Source organism: Amphibalanus amphitrite, unplaced genomic scaffold (assembly GCF_019059575.1).
Source record: "Amphibalanus amphitrite isolate SeventyFive unplaced genomic scaffold, NRLGWU_Aamphi_draft 000001F_arrow, whole genome shotgun sequence".
NCBI lineage: Eukaryota > Metazoa > Arthropoda > Thecostraca > Balanomorpha > Balanidae > Amphibalanus > Amphibalanus amphitrite.
Window position 1 is genome coordinate 2,704,241 of NW_024881499.1, and position 21,233 is coordinate 2,725,473.

Below are 21,233 nucleotides of genomic sequence, written 5' to 3' on the forward strand. Positions count from 1 at the left end.
AATGTCGTGTCCGCCGCCCCACCTTTCCTTTTACGCGCTAGATGGCAGAACTATCGAACGCCTGATTGCATACTGTACCGCAATGTCGCTTCTGGCGGTTATAGCCGCCTGAGTGCATACTGTACGGCAATGCCGTGTTGAAAGTTGGTTCGATACTCTTAAATGAAAACACAGATTAGGGTGGATAGTGACGGAGAATAAGCGGCAGAGGATTTAGAAGCATTGAGACACATTATTAAGTAAGACTACATGCCAACTTTCAGCGCAATCGGCCCAGTAGTTACCGAGATATTGCAATTGTTGCAAAACCAACACCTCTTCGTTTTGCACGTGGCACGTGCATAAGTGGTCACCCACGTACATCGGGAATAGTCCAATACTTCGTAGAAAGAATGAAGCTACCCTACAAAAATCACCGCATGTAAATCGGTCAAGTGTTTGCTGAGATATAAGCCTCGCAAAAGCGTGACCACGGCCGGCCGGCCTAGAATACAGGTTTACGCGATAACTGTATAGATTCGAGATATACATATGTTTAAGGGGATTATTAGTTTGGTTGTTAAAACTTGTATGTTTATGCCAGTAGGGTTAAGTTTGTTTACTTACTTAATTTAGCTGTATGGTAGGCATGTAGGTATATGCGCTTTTCGAGGAGCGCTGCAGATCCGAAAGTTTGCTCGCTTCGCTCGCACTTTGCTCGCTTCACTTGCTCGGTAATAAATTTATTTTATTTACTGGTGAAACCTGAACCTAATACCTGTACCTGCGCCTATACCTGATGCTAATCGAAAACCTGTATTCTTTAAATCCACAGAGTTAACTTCCCGAGCTGGCTCTCATCGTTTTCACTTAGTTTGGCAAGCGAAGAAAATGAGCTTAGAGCGCGTGCTCTCTGCTCGGCGTCGGCCTCGGCCAGCCTGGGGCAGAGATGCACGCGCTGACGCCGCACCCGTGGTCCGATTGCGCCCAGCTTTTGATACGATGGTCCGCCCCACCCAAAGTTTGTGGTCACCAAATTTCACGTCGCTACGCGGCGCCGTGCCGGCGCAAGAAGACACATCAGGCTGACGGATGGACAGACAACTTATAATTTATTAAAAACTAGACTACAGGTTTACGCGATAACTGTATGTTTTGATATGTATGATAAACGGATGCATTAGTTTGGGTGTAGAAACTTGCATTTTTATTGGTATTATTTGTGTAGAACTGGGTAACTGCTTTTAATTGAACTGTAAAGCATGATAGTGATGCATGCGAGTTGTTCGAGCCATTTGTAAGTTAGGATGTTACTCAATTCAACCCTACCCTACCCTACCCTACCATACCATACCCTACCCTACCCTACCCTACCATACCCTACCCTACCCTACCCAACCCTACCCCTAGTCCCTACCCTACCCTACCCTACCCTATCATACCCTACCCCACCCTACCCTACCCTTACACTACCCTACCCTACCCTTCCCCTACCCTACCCTACACTACCCTAACCTACCCTACCCTACCCTACCCCTACCCCTACCCTACCCTACCCTTACACTACCCTACCCTACCCTACCCTACCCCTAACCCTACACTACCCTACCCTACCCCTAGTCCCTACCCTACCCTACCCTACTCTTACACTACCCTACCCTACCCTACCCTACCCCTTCCCTACCCTACCCCTAACCCTACACTACCCTACCCCTACCCTACCCTACCCCTACCCTATCCAACCCTACCCCTAGTCCCTACCCTACCCTACCCTACCCTACCCTATCATACCATACCCTACCCTTACCCTACCCTACCCTACCCTTACCCTACCCCACCCTACCCTACCCTACCCCTACTCCTACCCCTACACAATTATTGGTATTATTTGTGTAGAACTGGGTAACTGCTTTTAATTGAACTGTAAAGCATGATGGTGATGCATGCGAGTTGTTCGAGCCCTTTGCAAGTTAGGATGTTACTCAATTCAACCCTAACCTACCATACCCGACCATACCCTACCTTACCCTTACACTACCCTAACCTACCCTACCCTACCCTACCCTACCCTACCCTGCCCTACCCCTACCCCCACCCTACCCTACCCTGCCCCTACTCCTACACTACCCTAACCTACCCTACCCTACCCTACCCTACCCTACCCTACCCTTACACTACCCTACCCTACCCTACCCTACCCTACCCTACCCTACCCTACCCTACCCTACCCTACCCTACCCTACCCAACCCCTAGTCCCTACCCTACCCTACCCTACCCTACCCTACACTACCCTACACTACACTACCACCGACAGTCCAAGTTTCAGCTAAATCGGCCCAGAAACGGCTGAGATATTGCAAAAATAAATTAATTGTATGAACTGGCGAATCCTCTTGGTGAGCGGTGCCTTGTGTCGGCCTTTGTTGTCAAAGGTCAACGACCTCCCGGCTCTGATGCTTTTCACTCAGTTTTTTAAGCGAACAACTGAGCCTAAAGCGCGTGCTCTCTGCTCGGCGCCGGCCTCGGCCAGCCTGCGGCAGAGATGCACGCGCTGACGCCGCACCCGTGGTCCGATTGCGCCCATCTTTTGATACGATGGTCCGCCCCACCCAAAGTTTGTGGTCACCAAATTTCACGTCGCTACGCGGCGCCGTTCCGGCGCAAGAAGACACATAAGGCTGACGGATGGACAGACAACTTATAATTTATTAAGTAAAGATAGAATAGAATAGAATACAGGTTTACGCGATAACTGTATGTTTTGATATGTATGATTAACGGATGCATTAGTTTGGGTGTAGAAACTTGCATTTTTATTGGTATTATTTGTGTAGAACTGGGTAACTGCTTTTAATTGAACTGTAAAGCATGATGGTAATGCATGCGAGTTGTTCGAGCCCTTTGTAAGTTAGGATGTTACTCAATTCAACCCTACCCTACCCTACCCTACCCTTACACTACCCTACCCTACCCTACCCTACCCTACCCTACCCTAAACTACCATACCCTACCCTACCCTACCCTACCCTACCCTACCCTACCCTACCATACCTTACCCTACCCTACCCTACCCTACCCTACCCTACCCCTACCTTACCCTACCCTGCCCTATCCTACCCTACCCCTACCCTACCCTACCCTACACTACCCTACCCTACCCTACCCTACCCTACCCTACCCCTACACTACCCTTCCCTACCCTGCCCTACCCTACCCTACCCTACCCTACCCCTACACTACCCTACACTAACCTACCCTACCCCTACCCTACCCTAGTCCCTACCCTACCCCTACACTAACCTACCCTACCCCTAACCTACCCCTACCCAACCCTACCCCTAGTCCCTACCCTACCCTACCCTACCATATCCTACCCTGCCCTACCCTACCCTACCCTACCCTACCCTACCCCTACACTTCCCTAACCTACCCTACCCTACCCTACCTTACCCCTACCCTACCCTACCCTACCCTACCCTACCCTACCCTACCCTACCCTACACTACACTACACTACACTACCACCGACAGTCCAAGTTTCAGCTAAATCGGCCCAGAAACGGCTGAGATATTGCAAAAACAAATTAATTGTATTTACTGGCGAATCCTCTTGGCGAGCGGTGCCCTGTGTCGGCCTTTGTTGTCAAAGGTCAACGACCTCCCGGCTCTGATGCTTTTCACTCAGTTTTTTAAGCGAACAACTGAGCCTAAAGCGCGTGCTCTCTGCTCGGCGCCGGCCTCGGCCAGCCTGGGGCAGAGATGCACGCGCTGACGCCGCACCCGTGGTCCGATTGCGCCCAGCTTTTGATACGATGGTCCGCCCCACCCAAAGTTTGTGGTCACCAAATTTCACGTCGATACGCGGCGCCGTGCCGGCGCAAGAAGACACATGAGGCTGACGGACACACAGACAACTTATAATTTATTAAGTAAGACTAGAATACAGGTTTACGCGATAACTGTACGTTTGGATAGATACTGTTGATGGGGCCATTAGTTGGGTTGTCAAAACTTTTATGTTTATATAAGTAGGGTGGTGTTTGGTAGTTACTTCTCTTAATTGTATAGTAGGTAGGGATGGCTTTTCGAGGAGCACTACGAATCCAAAGGTTTGGACATTGAATTATTTAAAAAAAAAAAACACGCCCGCCCGCCGCCAACCGCAAACGCCGCAAAAAACCGCCCGCATCGCGCGCCCGCCCGCCGCCAACCGCAAACGCCGCAAAAAATAAAAACCGCCCGCATCGCGCGGCCGCCCGCCGCCAACCGCAACCGCCGCAAAAAATAAAAACCGCCCGCATCGCACGCCCGCCCGCCGCCAACCACAAACGCCGCAAAAAAATAAAAACCGCCCGCCCGACCGCCGCCAACCGCAAACGCCTCGAAAAAATGAAAACCGCCCGCATCGTGTGCCCGCCCGCCCGCCGCCAACCGCAAACGCCGCCAAAGGAAAAACGACCGCCTCCAACCGCAAACAACACCGCAAACGCCGCAAAAAAATAAAAACCGCCCGCATCGCGCGCTCGCCCGCCGCCAACCGCAAACGCCGCAAAAAATAAAAACCGCCCGCATCGCAGCCCGCCCGCCGCCAACCACAAACGCCGCAAAAAATAAAAACCGCCCGCATCGCACGCCCGCCCGCCGCCAACTACAAACGCCGCAAAAATGAAAACCGCCCGCCCGACCGCCGCCAACCGCAAACGCCTCGAAAAAAAAATGAAAACCGCCCGCATCGTTCGCCCGCCCGCCCGCCGCCAACCGCAAACGCCACAAAAAAAATGAAAATCGCCCGCATCGCCCGCCCGCCTGCCGCCAATCGGGAACGCCGCAAAAAAGCGCTATTCTACCCATATACATGTCCTACCCTACCTATACCCTACCTACACCCTACCCATACCCTACTCATAGGCTCTATTCCCACCTTACTCTAGTGCATTCCTATAACCACCAGTAAGTCGTAACATAACATACCTACGTTCTTAACCCTCGCATGTGTGCGGCGTTTGCCAGCTTCTAATGTGTAGGGGGGGGGTCGGTTGGACCCCCCTTGCCGTTTGGCCCCTGATCGAGCTAGAGCTTCGCGGAAAAAACGAGCGTGTTGCCCGTGACGAGAGGAAGCCGATGATACCCAATTTTAAGGTCCTAGGTCATTGGTTGACCTTCCAGGTCAGGTCAATGACCCAAAGTCGGGAAAATCGGGACCTGTTAGAAAGTCGTAAAGTGTGGCTGCTAAGGGGTTTTTCGGGGTGCTGATCACGAATATCGTGTTAGTTTTGATCACAGATGATGTCTTGAAGCATTTAGACCAGGTCGGGTCAGGTCAGGTCAGGTCAACCAGTAGGCGTCGTGACGGGTATTCGTAGTACGTGTCAACCGCCTCTGACAGCTTCGTAACATGTTACGAAGTCACCAAAACTACTTCGTAAATGTTCAAATGGTTGCTAAATTCGAATTCAGCTCCAAAAACTAGCCTAGAAACATGTAAAACTCGAAAAAGTGACCCGAGGTCACCCGAGGTCACCAAAGGTCAATGACCTGACCTGACCTTCAGGTGACCTTGACACACACGGGAGTAACATAAAATCACATGTTTGAACGTTTGAAACCACGAAAAGCTTGCAAACACGCGGCTAGTGCGAGCCGACATACGCGAAATCGCGATTCCGGCCAAACATGGTCTCGGAAAAGAGGTCACAGGTCAAAGGTCATTTGGGTCAGGGTCATGAAATTTTCAGGGTAGGTGTAAAATTGATCAATGCGAGGGTACTGAAAGTTTCGTCGCGATCGGCCGCTTTTTACGCGAGTTATTCGCGAAAAACCATGGGGGGGGTCCATCCGACCCCCCCCTACACATGCGAGGGTTAACATGAGCAATGTAAACTACTCTAATTGTATTCTATCACATTCGTTTGTTCAATATCATGGATATTATTAATGCTTTTAATGGTGAAAGGTTTGTTCTCTTGAAGATTGCCAGGTAGGTAATCGAGTGCGCATACCTACCCAATAAGTGCGGCTCGCATAGCCGCCCAAACATTCCTTTTTACTCGCTAGATGGCAGGAGCGTCAAGCGCCTGAATGGACGCTGTGCCGCAGTGCCGCGTCTGCCTTATCACCGCCTGAATGCACACTGTACCGCAATACTGTCTCTAGGGCATATGCACACATACAGATGAACACGTTTGTTTTGAAATTATTTTTGTTTTAAGTGTGATTTGTGCAAATATAACCAATGTATTATCACGTAATGCTTCCTTTTGTACAGTTTTGGGCTTTCTATAGCTTGGTGGGTTTCAAAACATTGTTTACCTTCACAGCACCACAACGATTGCAAATAAGAAAGACATTGAGGAAACCGTATGAATTCGCAGAAAATAGACACCTCTTCAATTCATCATGATTTAATACTTACCACTCACCGTTAGCTTTGTGTGGCTATTAGTATCATCCACAGCCCGCCGCGTGGAGGCTGCCACATCGGACTGCATTTCTTTTTTACAGGAGAAATCCCAACAGGTAGTGCAAAGCTCACCGATGCCTGCGGGTAAACAACCTGAGCTCGTTGTCGTTGTCGTGGTTGTCGCCATCGCCGTCGTGGGCACGGCTAGTCGCCGAGCACCTCGCCGTAAACCACGTTACGGGTGGCGCCCTGGCTGCCGGCCGGCAGGGCGAAGCGCAGGTCATCTGGCCGGCCGACGCGCGAGGCCGCCACGTACAGTTGGCCGTGGCTGAAGGGCGGCTCCTCCAAGAAAACAGCCACCCTGCCGAGTGTCTGACCCTGCGCCTTATTGATAGTTAGGGCGAAGGCCGGGCGGACAGGGAACTGACGCCGCTCCCAGTGGAACGGGAAGGCGTCCTCGGGCGGGTGCAGCGGCAGGCGCGGGATGAAGACTCGCCGTCCGGCGTGCTTTCCGCACGCGATGGTGGCCTCGAGCAGGCGCGGGCTCACCACTCGGCCGGCGATCAGCCGCGTCCCATTGCACAGGCCGTCGGTAGCGGCCAGGTTGCGCAGCAGGACGAGCGGCATCCCTTGTTTCACCACTAGACGGTGCGGCGGGAAGCCGGGAGCACTCAGAGTGTTGAGGTACTCTTGCGGGATGTCCAGCTCACCCTCATCCTGAGCCCCCAGGCTGTCGGCACTGAGCAGGTGGACGGCCTCGCCCGGAAACCGCTCGGTGACGGCGGCGTTCAGCTCATCCACGCGCGTGTTACGGGGCGCCAGAATCGCCCGGGAAGCCATCCACTGGCGGTCGGCGTGGTGCTCCTCCAGGCCACCGAACGTCCAGTCGATGACGGCGGCGACATCAGCGTCCATGACCAGCTGAGGCGGGAGCTGCACAAAGCCGTCCTCGGGCCCAGGCAGCCGACCCTCGCCCAGCTCCAGGAGCCAGTTGCAGAACGCCTGCAGCTCCTCGCCGTCCGCTCCGGCCGCCAGACGTGCGCGCATGTTGTCGCGTAGTGGCGCGACCACAAAGTACCGCCACAGTGGCGACCGCCGGAGACAGGCACCGGCCACCTGGGCGCGGGTGCCGTGCCTGAAACAGAAAACGACATTGATTTATATGAAGCAAAACTGCAGCCGCTCAACAGTAACTGGCTAGTTATACAGGCATATTATGTCCATATTTCTTCAGTTTCAGTACGATTAAGGGTTGCCTGCACTTACTAATTGTTGCAGGAACATGTTTCACACAATGATAGCGTAATGGAATGACGCAACTTTAACTGAAATGGGTTACACTTGTCAGTGGTATGAACATCTTTGGTAATGCACTCAGAGTATCAACGAAAACAGTGAACATTTCATTTCTCAAATAACAGAATAAACGAAAATAGTAAGCACTTGTATTTGCAAATTATGATTCAATTAGGATGTAACACTAACGGTGAGATCAAACGGACGATTATTGAAGAAAAAACTCACCTTATGACGGGGAGAATTTGTCGGAAGTCCCCACCGAGCACGAGGACTTTGCCGCCGAACGGCTCGTCGCTACCGGTGACGTCACGCAACGTCCTGTCGAAGGCCTCCAGGTGGTGACGATGGGCCATGGGCGCCTCGTCCCACACGATGAGCGCCGTCCGCCGGATGAGGTCCGCCAGCGGGCTCTGCGCGCTGATGGCGCACGTGGACGTCTCGTTGATCAGCAGCGGCGCCTTAAAACGGGAGTGGTAGGTGCGGCCTCCCTCCAGGAGCGTGGCAGCGATGCCGCTGTAGGCGACGGCGAGCGCCACCATGCCGCGCGACCGAACCGCCGCCAGCAGCGCGTTGAAGACGTAGGTCTTCCCGGTGCCGCCGGCGGCGTCCACAAATACGGCCAGCGGACGGTGCTCATCGACGGCCGCCAGGACCCGATCGAAGATGGCCCGCTGGGACGGCAGGAGTGTCGGCAGCTGAACTGCCAGCCGATCCTGGAGCTCGCCGACGTCGTGATCCAGCTCCTCCTGGATAATGCGCGGCAGCCGGCGCAGCTCGGCAGCCTGCTCCAGCTCGGCAGCGCGGGCGCGCTGCTCGGGCGTGACCTCCGGCAGACCGAAGTCGTGCAGCTCCTTGCCGGCCTGCTGCAGCTGACGCTCCAGGTGTACGAGCACCAGCGGGGCGCGCAGGTCGTCCGGCAGGCCAGGGTGGCGGAAAACAAAATCTTCCGCCATCGCCTCCACATGACGCCGGAATAGCTGCAGCGTGTCCGCCGGCGTACAAAAGAGAAGGAGGACGGTGAAGAGCCGGCGGAGCTGGCACGGCAGCTGGGTGTGGGCAGCGTCCTCCATGGTCACCTCCCACTCCTGGTCGTCGCGCAGGAGGCCGCGGAGGCCGCACGCCTCACGGTAAGTGGCGCAGATCACGCCATTCACCGTCCGCAGCTCTTCGAACGACACGGCCCCCGCGACGTGGTGCAGAAGCACACGGAGAAAAAAGACGTCTCCGTGGCGAGGTGACAGGCTCACAACACGGCCGATGGCCTCCGTCGCCTGTCGCTGTCTCCTCTTACGCCACACCTTCTGGCCGGCCTGCCAGGTGTATGCCGACGGGAAGTCCGGGTAGAGCAGCTGCCGGCACTGGGGGTCGGTGGCGGCCGAGTCGCGGTTGTATTCGAGCCACGGGCCCACGCTGTCAGGTGCGTGCGCCGGGCGGCCTCGGCGGCCTGCCTCTCCTGCCCAGGCTCAAAGAAGACGAGCTGGTGGTCGGGCAGATGCACCTGAAGTGCCACCACGTTGGGCTGTCGCTGGCTGAGCGGCGTGTCGAAGAGGCGCCAGCAGGCCTCACTGGCCCCGATGGACCTCAGGTCCTGGTAGGCGGCGATCTCGTCGTCGGCGCCGACCAGGTCCGCGGCCCGCACCATTTGGCGGTCGGGGCCTTTATAGATATACCTGAAAATATTCGGTAAATGTGATACAATCTGCTATGTGCACACATCCCGGGGTCGCAGAGGAGTTGAGTCCGTGTCACGGGAGCTGGTGGGGAAACATTTATTCTGTCCGTGTCACACTGTGTCAACGTGGGGCACAGCTGCTCAGCTGGGTCAGCAGTTAGTCCGGGTTAGAGCGGTCAATTGAGTCAAACGGTCGCTCAGTTCAGATCACATTTGTGCCTGAATCACACTGCAAGACACTGGACCGCTGCCATTCAAGGAAAGAGGTTTAATTCAAATTCGACATTAATATAACATATCAATGCATACTTATCAATGCATAAAATCAATGCATAAATCATGCGAGAAATGCACATGTTAAGTTCATCATCACGTGCGCAATCAAGTGCGTTCGGAAAGTAAAGACCGTGACATTGTCGTCAAGCATATTACACTCTGAATGTAATTACCTGAACAGGTATTTAACCGACTGGACGCTGCAGCAAACTTCGACGTTCACGTGTGCGTCGTACCGCAGCGAGAGATACGGGCAGAACGGCACGACCCACTGATTGGTGATGGTGCGGCCGTCCCGCACCGTCTCTTGGCCGCCGTCGGCTGCCGCCCGCCGCCGATACACCGGATAGGGGTGGTCGTCCCGCCATTCGGTAGCCGCCGCGTACGGTTTGGGAAATCCCTTCGAGCATCGGCCGCCCTCCATGCAGGCGGCCGTCGGGTTGGCGGCGCCGCACTCCCGGTGGACCATCGACCGCACGACGATGTCGTGCAGCCGGCGCGCCTGCTCCGACTGGGTCGGGTCCGGCAGTTCCGCTGATATCACGGCGTCCACGTCCTCGCCGGTCCTCGGCCGATCCTCTGGCCGGACGATGATCAGGATGTGGCTGTGTGGTAGGCCTGAAGCAGTGAAGATAGACAACAGTCAGCAAACAGAAGCATTGCGTGCTGCATCCAAATGTGTTCTTTTGGATAGTGCTTTTGATGAAAGCTGGGTTACCTGTTTAAAAACACAAAAAAAAATAAAAATTTGGCTCAGTATATATTTTGAAAGGAGGAAAGATATGGTAAAAAAAAAAAACATTTCATTTTTACATTACATCACACTAAAGCTGGTTTTAACAGCTATGACATATTTCATCAAAAACGCTACTGCCAATATGTCACAAAACAGTAAAAACATAATAAACATGTATGTAGATGCTTACCCCGCTTTTGAAACTCGATGACCATGAGCATCGCCACAGTACGGCCGAAGATGCCGTGTGTGGTGAGTTCCTGGAGCAGGGACTTCAGCTTCAGCTGAAAGACGCGCGCCACCAGGTCCGGACGGGACTGGGCATCTTGGCCGCCGATGAGGGCCTGCTGGATCTCAGGCCAGCCGGGGTTGCACGTGAACGTGATGAAGAAGGTCGGGCGGCCGTGCACACGGACGATAGCCATGGCATCCTGATAGCTGTAGACAAAGACGATGAAAACGTTAGCCAACAGTGTTTGTATGGCATGACATGTAAATAGTTCGTTTGTGATATTAAATCAGACGCAACACCCATTTCCGAATGACATACTACTGGTGGGAAACGTACGAATTGAAATTCGTCGGTGATGATGATGTGATTAGCATTCGAAAGTAGTAAAAGTTAATGTAAATGAGACCAATATTCCAAATCGCTATCGCCAAATACCGAGCTCATTTTTTACTGAACTGCCTTTTACGACGAATAAATGAGGGCAATTCCGTTCCATGCGCAAAAGAAAACAGCAATATAATACCGGTAAGTTTGATATGTTTTTACGCCTGAATGATCATGTAATTGGTCACTTATATGCAATGTGTTTTTACTCACCGGCGCTGGTAGTAGCGCGGGCCGCCAGCAAAGCTGGCCGGTAGGATAATCCGCCGTCCGAGGCGGTCTCCGTCACCGCGCTCCTCCAGGGCGCCGTCGGCCGGCACTGCGTCCTGGAGCCGCTGGTAGAGCTCGGCTCTGATGGCGGTCTGGTGGCAAGCCAGGAAGAGGAGACGCTGAGTCTCCACACGCGCAAAGGCCATGCAGGCGAACTCCTGGAAGAGTCGCCCTGCGCGGTGGAGACTGTCGTCGACGCCGGGACGCTCCTGCAGCCGGTGGGCGTAAAACTGCAGGAGCGTCAGCGCCCGCACGTCGCCGCGCCCGTTCCGCTCGGCCTGCCGCAGAGCTGGCTGCCACCCGTCGGTGCCCCACGGGAGCAGCAGGATGAAGTGAAGGGCTTCGAAGGCCCGGTGCGTCTCGTTGATGGTCTGAAGCACCGGGCCTTCAGCACCAGCGCGCCGCCGCAGCACTATATCCTGGTGGACGGGCTCCTCGTCCATAAGGATGGACACCTCGCGGAACCCCTCCGCGCGGTTGTACCGGCGGGGGTGCTGGTCGGCGGGTCGAGCGTCGGCGCTCACCACCAGGCGCTGATGCTGCACCTCCTCCTCTGGCAGCTCGGCGGCGTGTATGAAGTCCTGTACGTAGGGGTTGACCTGCCGGAGGAGGACCTGGAGCTCCTCGAGTAGCGCTAAGAGCCGTGCCCGCTCCGGCTCGCGGGTGCTGCGAGGCAACGGAACGTGGCCAAGGCGCTGGGCAGCCTCGGCCGCCGGGTCGTCGCACTCGGGATCGTTGACATAAATCTGTGCGAAGGCAGGCTCCTCGCCGTCCCTGGCACGGAGCGGTCCAATCCGGTGATACAGCCGGCCCTGTATCACCACTGACGGCGAGAAGCCTCCGCCCGGCTGCTGCACCTCGCGCGTCATTAGCGACGCCAGCGACAGAGCCGTGTTTAAACGGCGGGCGTGTTTGCGGAAGGTCTGGGCAGTCGGGTCGTCGTCCGTCCATAGCGCGCGCAGCCTCGGCGGTGGCGGTGGTACGGGCTCCAGCTGCACCTTACCGCCGGAGCAGCACAGCGTGGCGCGCTCTGCCCTCCACAGCAGTGCGCGGCAGTGAAGGCACTCCACCTCGCGGCGTCCTACGTCGAGCACGGCGACCTGCTGGCGCCCGGACAGTACGGCGTCGGCGTCACAGGCGGCGCGGCTGGCGCGGTCCTCTCGCGCTCGACGATCGCGGTGGGCCGCGGCGTCAGCGGCGCGCCGAGCATCCCTCTGCTCCTCCTCCTCTCGGTGGCGACGTTCCCGGACCCGCTCGCGATCTGCCTCTCGGGCCGCCTCGAGCTCCTCCTCAGCCAGGCCAGCACGACGCTCACGGTGACGCTCGGCATTCCTTAATGCCTCGGCCTCGCGCCGCGCCTGAGCGAGCCGTTCACGGCGACGGCGCTGGGCAGCGGCGTTCGCCTCGCGAGCCGCTTGGCCCGCACGGCGAGGCATCTCCAAACGTTCTCACGCACACAAAGTCACACAAATACACACCTAAACTACAAAGCACTGCACAACAAATAACACTATATACACAAAAGTCTCATGGCGGTAATAAAACAACGGAAGCTGTCTCGAGTATCACCGTCTACACCGATTGTCACTAAAGGACGCGAAATGTAAACAAAAATTTGCAAAGCGGCAAATGCGCCGGCAAATGCGCATAATACGTCTAAATAGGAAATAAAAAGATAGGCATATTGTTGCAATCCTTTCCTTATTTTTCCCCAAGCATCCTCGGAATCAGGTGATTTGTGTTATTTACCCACCGGTTCCTCTGAATTGGATGATTTGTTTGTGATTACTGCCATTGGCATTTATTGATCCTCCAGAAAACGAAATCGCAAAATTAACAAAATATTATCACTTGTTTAATTTTCATATGAATATTTCTTAATATTTTATTATTATAATTATTGTTATTACGTACTTTTGTTTACATATTTTATGTATTTACAATATGCTATCTTTATTGTAAATATTAATACAGTACTATGCGATTAGTAGGTAAATTGTTCATATTTTGGTTATAATGTAATTCTTAATTTCTGTTTTTTATTTCTTTATTCCTTAGGTATATAACAAAATTGCCTATATCATGTTCCTTATTTTTGCGCCTGAAGAAGCAAGCAATACGGATAAGGGACTCCATCCAGAGGAGCGCTACGAGACGGCGTCACTGTTTAATGCACAGAGTGGCTTTTCTTATTGTTCGATTTTGAACTATGATATGCACTGGACACCATGAAAGGCTTTAAAACACTTTTTAGATGACAAAGGACCAACTGGAACCACTGCTCACCAGTACAAACCTAAGTAAGTCGCTGCTTAGCGGAAAGTGTCGGAACAGTCAAACAGAGGCGGATCCAGCTCAGAGTTTTGGGGGTCAAACCATAACAATTTATCAATTCTTTCCATGCATCGTCCGTAGGCGTAATGTTAAAATCATGCCGTTTGGGGGGCAAATGCCCATTTTGCCCCCCCCCCCTGGTTTCGCCACTGCAGTCAAAGCCGGACCAGATTTACCCCCGACAAACTGATCCTGGATACGCCTCTAGCTAAGGAAAAGTCGCCAAATTTTGAACCCCTAAGGCGATTTTCCATCGACAGCAAAGATACTACAGGTGGGGGCCGATGCCCCCCCCCCCCCCCCCGACCAGTAATAGGGTTGATCGATAATAATGTCTGATACTATGAAAAAGCAGGAATAGCTATAAGCAATTAATGTAACCCTAGCTGATAGCTGCTAAGAAACACACTGAACCTAATCGCACGAAATCTGCACCAAATTTGTACTTACCAGATGGCCGTCGTGAACTGGCTACTATCCATTGCGTGGCCACCCCACCTTTCCTGTTTCGCGCTAGATGGCAGAGCCATCAAACGCCTGATTGCATACTGTACCGCAATGACGGTGCTGGCGAATAAAGCCGCCTGAGTGCATACTGTACCGCAATGTCGTGTCCGCCGCCCAGCCTTTCCTTTTACGCGCTAGATGGCAGAACTATCAAACGCCTGATTGCATACTGTACCGCAATGTCGCTTCTGGCGGTTATAGCCGCCTGAGTGCATACTGTACGGCAATGCCGTGTTGAAAGTTGGTTCGCTACTCTTAAATGAAAACACAGATTAGGGTGGATAGTGACGGAGAATGAGCGGCAGAGGATTTAGAAGCATTGAGACACATTATTAAGTAAGACTACATGCCAACTTTCAGCGCAATCGGCCCAGTAGTTACCGAGATATTGCAATTGTTGCAAAACCAACACCTCTTCGTTTTGCACGTGGCACGTGCATAAGTGGTCACCCACGTACATCGGGAATAGTCCAATACTTGGTAGAAAGAATGAAGCTACCCTACAAAAATTACCGCATGTAAATCGGTCAAGTGGTTGCTGAGATATAAGCCTCGCAAAAGCGTGACCACGGCCGGCCGGCCTAGAATACAGGTTTACACGATAACTGTATAGATTCGAGATATATGTTTATTAAGGGGATTATTAGTTTGGTTGATAAAACTTGTATGTTCATGTCAGTAGGGTTAAGTTTGTTTGTTACTTCATTTAACTGAATTATGGTATGGATGTATATGCGCTTTTCGATGAGCGCTGCAGATCCGAAAGTTTGCTCGCTTCGCTCGCTCGGTAATAAATTTATTTTATTTACTGGTGAAACCGAACCTAATACCTGTACCTGCGCCTATACCTGATGCTAATCGAAAACCTGTATTCTTTAAATCCACAGAGTTGAATTCCCGAGCTGGCTCTCATCGTTTTCACTCAGTTTGGCAAGCGAAGAAAATGAGCTTAGAGCGCGTGCTCTCTGCTCGGCGCCGGCCTCGGCCAGCCTGGGGCAGAGATTCACGCGCTGACGCCGCACCCCTGGTCCGATTGCGCCCATCTTTTGATACGATGGTCCGCCCCACCCAAAGTTTTTGCCCAATAAATTTCACGTCGCTACGCGGCGCCGTGCCGGCGCAAGAAGACACATAAGGCTGACGGACAGACAGACAACTTAAAATTTATTAAGTAAGACTAGAATACAGGTTTACGCGGTAACTGTACGTTTGTATAGATACTGTTGATGGGGCCATTAGTTGGGTTGTCAAAACTTTTATGTTTATATAAGTAGGGTGGTGTTTGGTAGTTACTTCTCTTAATTGTATAGTAGGTAGGGATGGCTTTTCGAGGAGCACTACGAATCCAAAGGTTTGGATATTGAATTATTTAAAAAAACACGCCCGCCCGCCGCCAACCGCAAACGCCGCAAAAATAAAAACGACCGCCTCCAACCGCAAACAACACCGCAAACGCCGCAAAAACCGCCCGCATCGTGCGCCCGCCCGCCGCCAACCGCAAACGCCGCAAAAAATAAAAACCGCCCGCATCGCACGCCCGCTCGCCGCCAACCACAAACGCCGCAAAAAATAAAAACCGCCCGCATCGCACGCCCGCCCGCCGCCAACCACAAACGCCGCAAAAAATAAAAAACGCCCGCCCGACCGCCGCCAACCGCAAACGCCTCGAAAAAAATGAAAACCGCCCGCATCGTGCGCCCGCCCGCCCGCCGCCAACAGCAAACGCCGCAAAAGTAAAAATGACCGCCTCCAACCGCAAACAACGCCGCAAACGCCGCAAAAAAATAAAAAAAAACCCGCATCGCGCGCCCGCCCGCCGCCAACCGCAAACGCCGCAAACAATAAAAACCGCCCGCATCGCACGCCCGCCCGCCGCCAACCACAAACGCCGCAAAAAAACCGCCCGCATCGCACGCCCGCCCGCCGCCAACTACAAACGCCGCAAACAATGAAAACCACCCGCCCGACCGCCGCCAACCGCAAACGCCTCGAAAAAATGAAAACCGCCCGCATCGCGCGCCCGCCCGCCCGCCGCCAACCGCAAACGCCACAAAAAATGAAAATCGCCCACATCGCCCGCCCGCCCGCCGCCAATCGGGAACGCCGCAAAAAAGCGCTATTCTACCCATATACATGTCCTACCCTACCTATACGCTACCTACACCTTACCCATACCCTACTCATAGGTTCTATTCCCACCTTACTCTAGTGCATTCCTATAACCACCAGTAAGTCGTAACATAACATACCTACGTTCTTAACATGAGCACTGTAAACTACTCTAATTGTATTCTATCACATCCGTTTGTTCAATATCATGGATATTATTAATGCTGTAAATGGTGAAAGGTTGTTCTCTTGAAGATTGCCAGGTAGGTAATCGAGTGCGCATACCTACCCAATAAGTGCGGCTGGCATAGCCGCCCAAACATTCCTTTTTACTCGCTAGATGGCAGGAGCGTCAAGCGCCTGAATGGACGCTGTGCCGCAGTGCCGCGTCTGCCGTATCACCGCCTGAAAGCACACTGTACCGCAATACTGTCTCTAGGGCATATGCACACATACAGATGGACACGTTTGTTTTGAAATTATTGTGTGACCAGATTTACCCCCGAGAAACTGATCCTGGATACGCCTCTAGCTAAGGAAAAGTCGCCAAATTTCGAACCCCTAAGGCGATTTTCCATCGACAGCAAAAATACTACAGGTGGGGGCCGATGCCCCCCCCCCCCCCCTCCACCAGTAATAGGGTTGATCGATAATAATGTCTGATACTATGAAAAAGCAGGAACAGCTATAAGCAATTAAAGGAAACAGTCCACTTTCCTGAAATCAGTATTTTGCTATTGATTTATGATTTTTTATGCTCAAAATAATCATGAAATAAAATAAAACCTTTTTGTAAAAACAATTATTTTCTTTATTTTAATATAGGGCGAACTATATTCTATGTAAAATAATGATTGACGCGGAAGCTTATTACGCATTGACCAATCATATTGCGTAGCTCAAACCTACGAATACTGCATTGGCTGTAAGCAGCACGCTGATTGGCTGACGATGACGTGGCTGCATTCCTGTGCAAGGCACGCATTCCTCTACAAGGCACTCTTTTCGGAACGAGAAATGGAATTTCTTTGTCTAGGGTGATCGTTGAGCCGTAAAAGCTCCTGATTTGTGCTAGTCTCAGCTCAAGCTACGAAACTGCTATTCCAGCTCAAAACCCCATGTTAAAAGTGAACTATTTCCTTTAATGTAACCCCTAGCGGATAGCTCCTAAGAAACACACTGAACCTAATCGCACCAAACCTGCATCAAATTTGTACTTACCAGATGGCCGTCGTGAACCGGCTACTATCCATTGCGTGGCCACCCCACCTTTCCTGTTTCGCGCTAGATGGCACAGCCATCAAACGCCTGATTGCATACTGTACCGCAATGACGGTGCTGGCGAATAAAGCCGCCTGAGTGCATACTGTACCGCAATGTCGTGTCCGCCGCCCCACCTTTCCTTTTACGTGCTAGATGGCAGAACTATCAAACACCTGATTGCATACTGCGTTAGGCGGCACGGGCGGACATCGATAGCAGCGCCTCTATCGGTCACTAGGGAAAGCTGGGCTGTAGGCGACGAAATGCCAGCTGAGTTGTCACACATTGAGTAGGTTTATAGACATCAGTCTTGTGAAAAAGTTGAACTTTTGCCTTCAATATTTCTACAGGCAATTTTAGAAGTGTCTTCACATAGATTACAAAACCGTTTAGATTATTGTATTCACTTCAAGCCTTCCCTATTGTCCTTGACGATGATGCGGGAACTATTTCTAATTAGTGTTTCTAGCTTAGTAAAAGAACATATTGTGCAAACGATGAAAAAAACATAAATGGAAGATTTTAAATGCAATTTTCTCTAACAATTAATGGTAAATTATCTACACATCAAGGAAAAGGTGCATGCTAACTGATAATTTAAAGTTCTTGGGGCCAGTTGTTTTCTTCTTTTCTTACGTCACCCCAATGGCCGCGAATACACTTGTGATAACGCCTATCGGTACCGCAATGTCGCTTCTGGCGGTTATAGCCGCCTGAGTGCATACTGTACGGCAATGCCGTGTTGAAAGTTGGTTCGCTACTCCTAAATAAAAACACAGATTAGGGTGGATAGTGACGGAGAATGAGCGGCAGAGGATTTAGAAGCATTGAGACACATTATTAAGTAAGACTACATGCCAACTTTCAGCGCAATCGGCCCAGTAGTTACCGAGATATTGCAATTGTTGCAAAACCAACACCTCTTCGTTTTGCACGTGGCACGTGCATAAAAGGTCACCCACGTACATTGGGAATAGTCCAATACTTTGTAGAAAGAATGAAGCTACCCTACAAAAATTACCGCATGTAAATCGGTCAAGTGGTTGCTGAGATATAAGCCTCGCAAAAGCGTCACCACGGCCGGCCGGCCTAGAATACAGGTTTACGCGATAACTGTACAGATTCGAGATATATGTTTGAGGGGATTATTAGTTTGGCCGTTAAAACTTGTATGTTCATGTCAGTAGGGTTAAGTTTGTTTACTTACTTCATTTAGCTGTATGGTAGGCATGTAGGTATATGCGCTTTTCGAGGAGCGCTGATCCGAATGTTTGCTCGCTTCGCTCGCACTTTGCTCGCTTCGCTCGCACTTTGCTCGCTTCGCTCGCTTGATAATAAATTTATTTTATTTAGCGGTAAAACCTGTACCGAATACCTGTACCTGCGCCTATACCTGATCCTTATCGCAAACCTGTATTCTTAATATCCACAGAGTTCAAAGTTTAATGATCTCCCGAGCTGGCTCTCACCGTTTTCACTCAGTTATTTAAGCGAACAACTGAGCCTAAAGCACGTGCTCTCTGCTCGGCACCGGCCTCGGCCAGCCTGGGGCAGAGATTCACGCGCTGACGCCGCACCCCTGGTCCGATTGCGCCCATCTTTTGATACAATGGTCCGCCCCACCCAAAGTTTGTGGTCACCAAATTTTACGTCGCTACGCGGCGCCGTGCCGGCGCAAGAAGACACATACGGCTGACGGACACACAGACAACTTATAATTTATTAAGTAAGACTAGAATACAGGTTTACGCGATAACTGTACGTTTGGATAGATATGGTTGATGGGGCCATTAGTTTGGTTGTCAAAACTTGTATGTTTTTATAAGTAGGGTTGAGTTTGATATTTACTTCATTTAATTGTATAGTAGGTAGGTATGGTTTTTCGAGGAGCACTACGGATCCCAAAGTTTGGACACGGAATCATAAAAAAACGCCCGCCCGCCGCCAACCGAAAACGCCGCAAAAATAAAAAACGACCGCCTCCAACCGCAAACAACACCGCATACGCCACAAAAAAACCGCCCGCATCGCCCGCCCGCCGCCAACCGCAAACGCCGCAAAAAATAAAAACCGCCCGCATCGCCCGCCCGCCCGCCGCCAACCACAAACGCCGCAACAAATAAAAACCGCCCGCATCGCACGCCCGCCCGCCGCCAACCACAAACGCCGCAAAAAAATGAAAACCGCCCGCCCGACCGCCGCCAACCGCAAACGCCTCGAAAAAAAATGCAAACCGCCCGCATCGTGCGCCCGCCCGCCCGCCGCCAACCGCAAACGCCACAAAAAATGAAAATCGCCCGCATCGCCCGCCCGCCCGCCGCCAATCGGGAACGCCGCAAAAAAGCGCCATTCTACCCATATACATGTCCTACCCTACCTATACCCTACCTACACCCTACCCATACCCTACTCATAGGCTCTATTCCCACCTTACTCTAGTGCATTCCTATAACCACCAGTAAGTCGTAACATAACATACCTACGTTCTTAACATGAGCACTGTAAACTACTCTAATTGTATTCTATCACATTCGTTTGTTCAATATCATGGATATTATTAATGCTGTAAATGGTGAAAGGTTGTTCTCTTGAAGATTGCCAGGTAGGTAATCGAGTGCGCATACCTACCCAATAAGTGCGGCTCGCATAGCCGCCCAAACATTCCTTTTTACTCGCTAGATGGCAGGAGCGTCAAGCGCCTGAATGGACGCTGTGCCGCAGTGCCGCGTCTGCCGTATCACCGCCTGAATGCACACTGTACCGCAATACTGTCTCTAGGGCATATGCACACATACAGATGGACACGTTTGTTTTGAAATTATTTTTGTTTTAAGTGTGACCAGATTTACCCCCGAGAAACTGATCCTGGATACGCCTCTAGCTAAGGAAAAGTCGCCAAATTTCGAACCCCTAAGGCGATTTTCCATCGACAGCAAAAATACTACAGGTGGGGGCCGATGCCCCCCCCCCCACCAGTAATAGGGTTGATCGATAATAATGTCTGATACTATGAAAAGGCAGGAATAGCTATAAGCAATTAATGTAACCCTAGCTGATAGCTGCTAAGAAACACACTGAACCTAATCGCACCAAACCTGCACCAAATTTGTACTTACCAGATGGCCGTCGTGAACCGGCTACTATCCATTGCGTGGCCACCCCACCTTTCCTGTTTCGCGCTAGATGGCAGAGCAATCAAACGCCTGATTGCATACTGTACGGCAATGACGGTGCTGGCGAATAAAGCCGCCTGAGTGCATACTGTACCGCAATGTCGTGTCCGCCGCCCAACCTTTCCTTTTACGCGCTAGGTGGCAGAACTATCAAACGCCTGATTGCATACTGTACCACAATGTCGCTTCTGGCGGTTATAGCCGCCTGAATGCATACTGTACGGCAATGCCGTGTTGAAAGTTGGTTCGCTACTCTTAAATGAAAACACAGATTAGGGTGGATAGTGACGGAGAATGAGCGGCAGAAGATTTAGAAGCATTGAGACACATTATTAAGTAAGACTACATGCCAACTTTCAGCGCAATCGGCCCAGTAGTTACCGAGATATTGCAATTGTTGCAAAACCAACACCTCTTCGTTTTGCACGTGGCACGTGCATAAGTGGTCACCCACGTACATCGGGAATAGTCCAATACTTGGTAGAAAGAATGAAGCTACCCTACAAAAATTACCGCATATAAATCGGTCAAGTGGTTGCTGAGATATACGCCTCGCAAAAGCGTGACCACGGCCGGCCGGCCTAGAATACAGGTTTACG

General features: G+C 51.9%; 2 protein-coding genes across 5 annotated transcripts in view; one reads left to right on the plus strand and one right to left on the minus strand.

The window, feature by feature from the left end:
- Window positions 1-21,233, plus strand: part of LOC122390465 (kinesin-like protein unc-104) — a 186,145-nt gene that overhangs the window by 3,258 nt on the left and 161,654 nt on the right. The gene's annotated exons all lie outside the window — the stretch shown is intronic.
- Window positions 6,584-12,684, minus strand: LOC122391808. Its single transcript, XM_043386114.1, has 6 exons — window positions 11,192-12,684; window positions 10,553-10,800; window positions 9,800-10,244; window positions 9,084-9,348; window positions 7,904-9,036; window positions 6,584-7,514 (listed from the first exon to the last, which is right to left on the minus strand). The coding sequence occupies exons 1-6, from the start codon at window positions 12,682-12,684 to the stop codon at window positions 6,584-6,586; spliced, it is 4,515 nt and encodes a 1,504-aa protein (XP_043242049.1).

Bases quoted from the DNA above. Each gene is read 5' to 3' on its own strand.
- LOC122391808 (XM_043386114.1), bottom strand. From the start codon at position 12,684: ATGCCTCGCCGTGCGGGCCAAGCGGCTCGCGAGGCGAACGCCGCTGCC. The intron at 10,801-11,191 runs GTGAGTAAAAAC...CTTTGTCTACAG, and splicing joins CCGCGCTACTACCAGCGCCG to CTATCAGGATGCCATGGCTA. The intron at 9,037-9,083 runs GCCCGTGGCTCG...ACCGACCCCCAG, and splicing joins GCACGCACCTGACAGCGTGG to TGCCGGCAGCTGCTCTACCC.